A 9,336-nucleotide genomic window follows, 5' to 3' on the forward strand; every position below is an offset into this window, starting at 1 on the left:
TCTCATGATTTTATCATGACATTGGAAATCTGTCTGCAACAGTGAAAATGCTTGAATAGCTGTTTGGCGTAAGACCGGCATAAAATGACACAATTTAGCAAGAAAGTCCTTCATTTGATCCTAGCATGTCATGCTTGATGCTTCTGCCATGGTTCGTGTCTATCCATACTATGACGGCATAACCAATAAAAGTGACTTAATGACATAAACATAAAATCTTTTCGTTCTTCTTTTCCAGGTGGCCAACCTCCTGCGATTGTTTCAGATCCCTCAGATCAGCTATGCCTCCACCAGCTCAAAGCTCAGCGATAAGACCCGCTATGACTACTTTGCTCGCACTGTACCCCCTGACTTTTACCAGGCCAAAGCCATAGCCGAGATTCTGCGTTACTTCAACTGGACCTACGTGTCAACAGTAGCGTCAGAGGGCGACTATGGTGAAACTGGCATCGATGCCTTCCAGCAGGAGGCACGCAGTCGCCAAATCTGCATCGCCACTTCAGCCAAAGTGAGCCGCTCCATGAACCGCCAGGGCTACGATAATGTGATCCGCGCTCTGCAGCAGAAGTCCAACGCTAAGGTGGTCATCCTGTTCACCCGCAGCGAAGACGCCCGTGAGCTGCTGGTGGCCGCCGCTCGCATGAACGTCACCTTCACCTGGGTGGCCAGCGATGGATGGGGGGCGCAGGAGAGTGTGGTGAGGGGCAGCGAGACAGCAGCAGAGGGGGCTTTCACCATCGAGCTGGCCTCCTACCCAATTAGAGAGTTTGAAGATTACTTCACCAAGCTGAACCCGTACACCAACACAAGGAACCCGTGGTTCAAGGAGTTCTGGGAGCACCGGTTCGGCTGTAGCCTCCAGGAACACGGCTGCAGTGAACACAGCTTACGAGATGGAACTTTTGAGCAGGAGTCTAAGATTATGTTTGTAGTAAATGCAGTCTATGCCATGGCCTACGCTCTGCACAACATGAGGCAAGCAGTATGCTCCAACACATCCAAGGTCTGTGACGCCATGAAACCAGGAAACGGCAAAAGGTTCTACAAGGAGTTCATCTTGAAGACCAAGTTTGATGGTAAGCACAGCAGTGAGAGCAAACACAGAGAAATGTTTCATTCTAACAAGTATGCTTGTTCTATATGTGTCTACTCCATGAGATTATTTTAAATTTCTGAGAATGGGATTAGATTCATTGTGAACATTTTAATGTGAGGCAAACCGGGGTCGCAAATAAGCATGCCACTGGATTAAGACTTCAAATGATTTCCTCTGCAGCACTAAAAAGAACTTTGTAATTATTCAATTAGCAAAAATTATTCATGAATTACCATGGATGAATCAGTGGGAGGGGAACCTATCTGGAACGTGCTATTCTGAGAATATTGGATATTGGTTAGATGAATGAATGCTCACATTTAGCCTCAATGGCAGGAAATTGGTGTGTTGAGTATTTACAGCCATTTAGTACATTATATATTAGGAAAGCATTTCTTTATGTTGTAATTCTACTGTTTTTAATGAAGCACCATTGAAAATACTAGTGGAACGTACAGTGCCATTAGTCAGAGGTGTGGACTCACATGGAGAGAATTGCAGCTCGACTTGGACTTAAACACCAGCGACTTGTGACTTTACTTTGACTTGAGTGTTTTGACTTGAAATACTCGATATCTTCCTCCAAGCACAAAGATAAATCAGTATGTTATTTGAAAAGTGTGCGGTGAACCAATTAATTTTCCTTCATTTGTTGGATCTTCTATCATTAACACTATTTATTCCCTGCAAGACAACACTTAATTCTCCAGATCCACTTTGTTTGAACCAAGAACTGACGTTATGTTACTGAGAGTCACTTTGAAAAAAAAGATACCAAGATAATTTCATTAATGTACAAAAACTATGAGTGGTCAACAAAAAAAGTAATTGCAGTTTGCAAAATGTGCTGGTCCAAAATTACAAATTGAAAGGCAAGACATTGCAACAAACTTGTTTTAGCAACTAAGTACACATTTTAAAAGGCATTTCTGTTTTTTGTACATCTAATGTATTATTACTCTGTTGTTAATTGAATATTGTTACTCTGTTGGTGAAGAGCACAATAGAACTTGTTTAGGACTCGAAATACAAAGTTTAGGACTTTGGACTGTACTCCAACTTACCTGTCTTGCCTTGAGACTTAACTTTGGACTTGAATGCAAAGACTTGAGCATTACTTGTGACTTACAAAACAATGACAAGATCCAACCTCTGCCATTAGTTTGAATTATATATACCATCCTTCAGCAGGGTGTAGGATGATATATGTCTACACGAATGTATATAGCTCTGATACGCAGGTAAAACTATGATTTATCCAGAACAGTTGAGAAACATAATCAGTTCTTCCCTCTTTTTCTATTTTCCTTGTTTTTTGCTTCCTACCAGCTCCATTCAGACCCGACACTGAGAACATGGTGCGCTTCGACTCCTTTGGTGACAGCATCAGCCGCTACAACATCTTCCATTACCACAAGGAAGAGGGGAAGTTCGTCTACAGGAAAGTCGGCTACTGGGACCAGAACCTGACCCTGAACACCACCCTGGTACCCTGGCGTGACCTCGTACCACCAACTTCCCAATGCAGTGACCCTTGCAGGAAGAACGAGGTGAAGAGCATGCAGCCTGGAGACGTGTGCTGCTGGATCTGCATCCCCTGCCAGCCCTACCAGTACCTACAGGATGAGTTTACCTGTGCTGACTGCAGCTTCGGTCAGTGGCCTCTGGCTAACTTAACTGGCTGCTATAATCTTCCTGAAGAATACATCCGCTGGGAAGATGCCTGGGCCATTGGTCCCGTCACCATCTCCTGCCTTGGCATCTTGTGCACTCTGTCAGTAGTGGGCCTCTTCTTCAAGCACAATGAGACACCTGTGGTAAAAGCAAGTGGACGTGAGCTCTCTTACATCCTCTTGCTGGGAGTGTTGATGTGCTACCTCATGACCTTCATCTACATTGCCAAACCTTCCACTGCTGTCTGTACCCTACGCCGACTTGGCTTGGGCACCTCGTTTGCAGTGTGTTACTCAGCTCTTCTAACCAAGACCAACCGAATCGCTCGCATCTTCAGTGGGGTGAAGGATGGAGCCCAGCGTCCACGCTTCATCAGTCCTGCTTCCCAGGTAGCGATCTGCGGTGCTCTTATCTCCTGCCAGCTGCTGGTGGCTGTCATCTGGCTGCTGGTGGAGGTGCCCGGGGTTCGTAAGGAGGTGAGCCCAGAGAGGAGAGACGTGGTCACCCTCAAGTGCAGCAGCAGGGACTCCACCATGCTCATGTCACTCACCTACAACTGCATCCTCATCGTCCTCTGCACCGTCTACGCTTTCAAGACGCGAAAGTGCCCTGAAAACTTCAATGAAGCCAAGTTCATTGGGTTCACCATGTACACCACGTGCATCATCTGGCTCGCTTTCCAGCCCATCTTCTATGTCACCGCCAGCGACTACAGGGTAACTATCTGTGAATTCTTTTAAACCAAGTCAACTGAGTATTTATACTTAATATTTGTGGAAAGTTCCCAAGCCCACAGTTTTGGGATAATGTAAACAACGTCTATAAATGACTATCCCTAGTGTGTTTATCATTCCTAAAGAAGAGGGTGTCACTTTCACATTCCATTTGATCACTGTCACCCAGAGCCTTGAAAGAGCGAGCTTTCGTTTCATGTGGGCTGAAGGATCTTTCAAGACGAGAACAAAGACTCTGGAGACAGATAAGGCTGAAATATACAGACAGAAATAATTAATGACAGTCAAACTGATTCATTCACTTGCAGCATTGCTAAATGCTTAATGACACATTTCAAGTGCAAACGATGATTTCTGGAGATTTATTGTAGTTTTTGTTATTTGATGCTAAGACTTAATCACAATTGGCCCTATGTAGCAATCTCACCAAGTAGTATTATGACCTGTAGTCAAAAATAAATGCAGTGTGCTGGCTCATTTAGTGGCGGTGCCTCTCTAATCCTCGGAGGGGAAATGGCATATCTACTGCAGAGTTGTCACAAGGGGATAAAGTTTTGTAGCCTTTAGCCTTCACACAAATGCTAAAGGTTGCATTTACCCTGCATCACATAAACAACATTGAATTAATATGCATAGCTATTACTGGACTTGTTTGAAATGCAGCAGCAGGCCAAAAAATTTGAATATACATTTTGTTTTTCCCAAGTATAAATGTATAGCTGCAAGGACAGATTAATGTATTTACCCATGCAGTGTAAAGGAAGACAAAAACACAAAATAACGGGCATAAAGCCGACAGACTATGTAAGTTATGAGCGCCAGTGCCTTGGGCAGACTCAAGGCTACTGCCATAGCATTTGGTCTGGATGTGCAACAAGGCCTTTGTTGTGCAAACAGATGGGGGGGGGGGGGCGTCTAGATCACACAAGCTTTGTATCATCATGAGGTACCTCGGGCTCTTCATGTCTGTAGTGATCAGCCATTCTGCCACCTAAGCCGTGAACCCAAAACCTTTACCTTTCCTGATCTCTGGTGGTATTCATGAGACCACGGCCAAACATTGTGGAATATGCGCCTTCATACTGGAGAAGCAGCACACAGAGTAATTGAAAGAATGAGAGGTTTGGCACTGCAACAGAGACCTTGGTGATTTGGTTCTGTGTGACACCAATAATAATGGCTGTGGGCTCAGTTGCCACATTTCAAATTAGGGTTGGATAGCAGAGAAATATTCTAATGAGAGACTACAGCCTTGTTGCCCAGCGAATCATGATGAACTCAAGGTTTCACAGATGGATACAGATATTCTCTCATCTTCAGAAATATGGAAATTATTTCAGGTCTCTTTGGCCTGCATATTTTATTCATCTTATTTGATCAAAAGTAAAAAAAAAAAAAATCATCATTTTGGAAACAGTCAATGCCTAACTATATACTGATTACCTATGCATACATTCTTTATTTTCAAATAGATTCTCAAAGTAGGAATTGCAGTAAATTAAAATACCAAATGATAGAAGACAAGAAAAGTGTAAAAAAAAATTAAATTAATAATATGAAGTTAAATCCAAAGTAATATGCAAATATCTCTTGAAAAAGTATACAGTGTATTTAACAACCCATAAAATTAATGATAAAAGATTCATAAAGGCACTGAGCACTTAATAAAGCAAAAAGTGTAACCCTCGTTCTCTTTGCTGTCAGTTTTAAAGTACGAACACAGAAGACTTCACACTGCAGTATGTCCTATAATGATGCTTAATAATTATTTGTATAAAGAACTGTTAAATAGAAATAGCTTTATGCCTGAGAGACATTAGAAGCTGCAGACAAAAGACAAGTGATATTTCCTGCGGTCCTGGCTGTGTTTTCACCAGTTATTGTTGTAGTCTAGAGTTTAAATTTATGAGGGCTTTTGCATATTTCTGCAGTGTTGTTGCGCAGTATGTTTAGGAGGGATTTCACTTCATGCTGTGGTTCTGCAAATAGAAGTTCCTGGACTGCAGGGGTAACCAGTGGGGTGGGAAGAGATGCTGCTCTGGAAGATGACCCCAGCAGTCAGCTCACATTAGCAGCTGAAATATGACTAACAAGGCCCTGACTTTCCAGGACAGCCAGCTGTGCTTTTTCCACATCCTTCCTCTTGCACTTTTATTCATGCACATACAGATAAACAATTAGAATTGCTAACATTCATAATTAAAAACTTCACACACACACACACACACACAACTGAAAATGGAAATGTGGTCAATAATACTAGAATAATAACTGCATGAGACATTTTTGTTTTGGTTAGTGGTATGACTGCAGGATATAGACACTTAGGGCAAATTTATGCAATTCTAAGTTTTGCAAGTTTAAAAGTGACTAATTACAGTCACAGCGCATTATCCATCATATCATAGCAAAAAACATGAAACAAATCAAAATTGCAGTTATAACACACCCCTTTAACATTTTTAGGTCCAGTGTGTAGGATATGGTGGAATATATTGGCAGAAAAGGAACATGATACAATAAAAATGTTTTATTTAGTTTTTAATCAGCAGAAAATAATAATTCTTATGATTTTGTTATCTTATAATGAGACATTTATATCTACATAGGGGTCCTTGTCTATGTAGTTCACCATGTTGCATTGCCCTGTTTCTACAGCAGCCCAGATGAACAAACCAAAGGCTGCCTCTAGATAGGGCCATTTGCATTCGAAAATCACTTCTGTTTTTTCTTTTTTAAAATGTGAAACTCCTTCAATCAATGTCTTTACTGGTTTAAATCATCATTTCTATTTGTTTTTGAGAGAAGGAGACCTGCGGATAATTGGGCTCTTGGTAAAAACCTCCTGAACATCTTGATCTTAGGCTATCAGAAAATAAAGGTGACATACATTAGCAGATAGTGTGGCTAGCAGCCCAAGTGTGGAGCCAAACAGTGTAGAAGAAACACTGATGTCTAACTTTAATCAGAATCTGTTCTATTTGTAGTACATTTGCATATACAAGGAATTTGACTTGTGTTTTGGTGTAAAACAATTAACATAAAGGGAGAATAAAAAGATACAGAATTTAATAGTATAAGAGATAAGAATATAGGAGCAATTTCAAAATATAAAAATGAAAAACAGAATATAAAGAACAGAAAATGTATGTACAAAAGGTGCAATGGAGGAAGTACAGATGTACAGAAGTTGGTTTTACAGTGCATATATCTACAGTCTAAATAAATAAATTAAACGTCTTTATTCAGTGTTTTTGCCAATTTAACTCACATGTTCTGTTTGTTTTGGGGAGGATGAGACCTCTGCAGATAATCTGGCTCCCAGTTAAAACCTCCTGAACAATAAACACTGAAGGAATTCCAACTGGGAGAATTTTCATTTAGTTGCAATCTGCCGTCCTTACCACTATATGCTGCTAAATCTGCCCTAAATCCTACACTGTTTTCCTTTAACTCTGGAGAGACCTAATAAGATAATGTTGATCATTCATGTATTTATTTGCAACACAAAATAAGTGACAAGTGAGTAATTAGGATGTGGCAGAAAAGATAAAGCACATGACGATAACTTGTGACTCTCATACTAAACCAGGTCAGGTAAGAGAAGTAAGAGGAGAGGTGTTTTGTGTACTGAAAGACAAGGATATAATGAACAGCACATATGTACAGTATTCATTTTACAGGGAAGTTAAGATTGGTTTGGAGCTGTTGGTTAGATGATTTAGCACAAAAGGGGCAAGAGGAAACTTCAGAAACTGTTATTTTTTTGTATTTAGGCGTCACCACAGCAGGAAATAAATATAACTGTGAACTGTTGGATCAAAGGCTGTAGTGAAGTAACAGGTGTCTGTGTCTGTGTCTGTCTGTCTCTCTGTCTGTCTGTGTGAAGGGTGCTGGGGGCCAGGTGGCCTTTGAACAAACTTCATTTGTCCTTTTCAAGACAAAAGAAAGAAATCCAAGTGCAGACTGATACTCTCTGTCTCCTCACAGGTGCAGACCACCACCATGTGCATCTCCGTCAGTCTGAGTGGTTCGGTGGTTCTTGGCTGCCTCTTTGCCCCCAAAGTCCACATCATCCTGTTTCAGCCCCAAAAAAATGTGGCCTCTCTCAGAGTCACAGCCAACCGCTTCAGCGCCGCAGTGTCCGCCTCCGCCTCTGCCTCCGCTCCCAGCTCCAGCTACTCGAAAGGTACAAGTATCCACTATATTGGGTACTCATATCTCTGTCTAGTACTGTAAAGAAATAGTAAACAAAAATGACACTGCAATTTCTGCTGCAACCCTTAAAGCTAGCAACAGTTTAGGTTTGCAAAACAGGACATATTAGTAAAAACAATGCAGTCAATAAGTGGATTGCATCCTGATGTACATTTAGGTGTTACAATATTTATACCACCAAAAATAAAACAATGTGACATTATTTACTTTTTTTCCCAGCCTTTTTTTCCTCTTTTGGCTAAGCAATTAAAATCCAGTCATTACATTTATTTTATGTTGGATAAGAGTCAGTCTTATCTAAAGCTCATTAATAAACTTCCGACTAATTCACAGCATAAACTTTATAAATAAAAAGACACTAAAGTTAACACAGGCTGTAAGTTTAACTTACAAAAAGCAAACTTAACTTGTTTGTCCAAACGTTTGAAGGGACAGTTCACCCTAAAAGCAAGCCATAGAGATGTCTGCCTTCTCTCTAATATAATGAAACTAGATGGTACTCAGCTTGAGGTGCTCAAAGAATCAAAATAACATACAAAATATGTTTGAAAAAACTCAACAGCAATGTTTCTTTCCAGAATTCATGACCTGGTTACTCAAGGCTATAGTATGGCAAAGATGTCAAAATATGACATATCCCAAAAAAGGCTGAAAACCACATTAAACCACATGAAATAGTGTTCCAAGTCACGCTGTAGCATAGCAAGTTGCAAAAAGGGCCGAAAACACCATAATTTGGCATGTGGAAAAAATGACCGAAAATGCAAGGCTATAGTATGGCAAAAAACTCAAAATATGGCATGTCCCAAAAACTGCTGAAAACCACATTAAACCACATTAAATGGCCTATCGAGACACGCCATAGCATAGAAAGTTGCAAAACAGGACAAAAACACCATAATTTGGCATGTGGAAAAAATGACTGAAAATGCAAGGCTATAGTATGGCAAAAATGTTAAAATATGGCATGTCCCAAAAACAGCTGAAAACCACATTAAACCACATAAAGTAGCCTTCCAAAACACGTCATAGCATAGAAAGTTGCAAAAAGGCCAAAAAAACACCATAATTTGGCATGTGAAAAAAATGACAAAAATGCAAGGCTATAGTATGGCAAAAATGTCAAAAAATATGACATGTCCCACAAAAACTGCTGAAAACCACATTAAACCACAAAAAATATGCCTTCCAAGACACGCCATAGCATAGAAATGTTGCAAAAACAGCCAAAAAACACCATAAATTTGGCATGTGGAAAAAAAAATGACCGAAAATGCAAGGCCACTGCAAATTACTGATACTAAAATATTGTCACCCCAGTTAAATGAGGATTGCAAATCATTTTGAATTTAAAAAAGCAAAAAGGCAAGTCCTATCAGGTCTTTGGCAAAATGGCTAAACATGTCAGAACTTGGCTATAGTCTGAAAAATGCCAAAATGCTTGTCACAACCAAAAAGGCTAAAAATGTTACATAGAATCTTTTCAACCCGGATTCGCACATTTCCCATGATTTTAGCTGTCTGAGCAAAACAGCCCAAGCAACATATTTTTGAATTGGTCCAAACTGAGAGAAAATGCAAGGCTATAGTATGGCAAAAATGTCAAAAAAGGCC

General features: G+C 40.4%; 1 protein-coding gene across 1 annotated transcript in view; it reads left to right on the forward strand.

The window, feature by feature from the left end:
* The window catches only part of grm2b (glutamate receptor, metabotropic 2b), a 33,031-nt gene extending 25,288 nt beyond the window's left edge, over window positions 1–7,743 (forward strand). The window contains exons 3-5 of the mRNA XM_042506350.1: window positions 239–1,076; window positions 2,426–3,486; window positions 7,495–7,743. Of these exons, the coding sequence (XP_042362284.1) occupies window positions 239–1,076; window positions 2,426–3,486; window positions 7,495–7,743 (2,148 nt within the window). The remainder of the gene's footprint in view (window positions 1–238; window positions 1,077–2,425; window positions 3,487–7,494) is intronic.
* Window positions 7,744–9,336: the final 1,593 nt, after the last annotated feature.

The sequence above is a fragment of the Plectropomus leopardus genome, chromosome 2 (genome assembly GCF_008729295.1).
Source record: "Plectropomus leopardus isolate mb chromosome 2, YSFRI_Pleo_2.0, whole genome shotgun sequence".
Classification (NCBI taxonomy): domain Eukaryota; kingdom Metazoa; phylum Chordata; class Actinopteri; order Perciformes; family Serranidae; genus Plectropomus; species Plectropomus leopardus.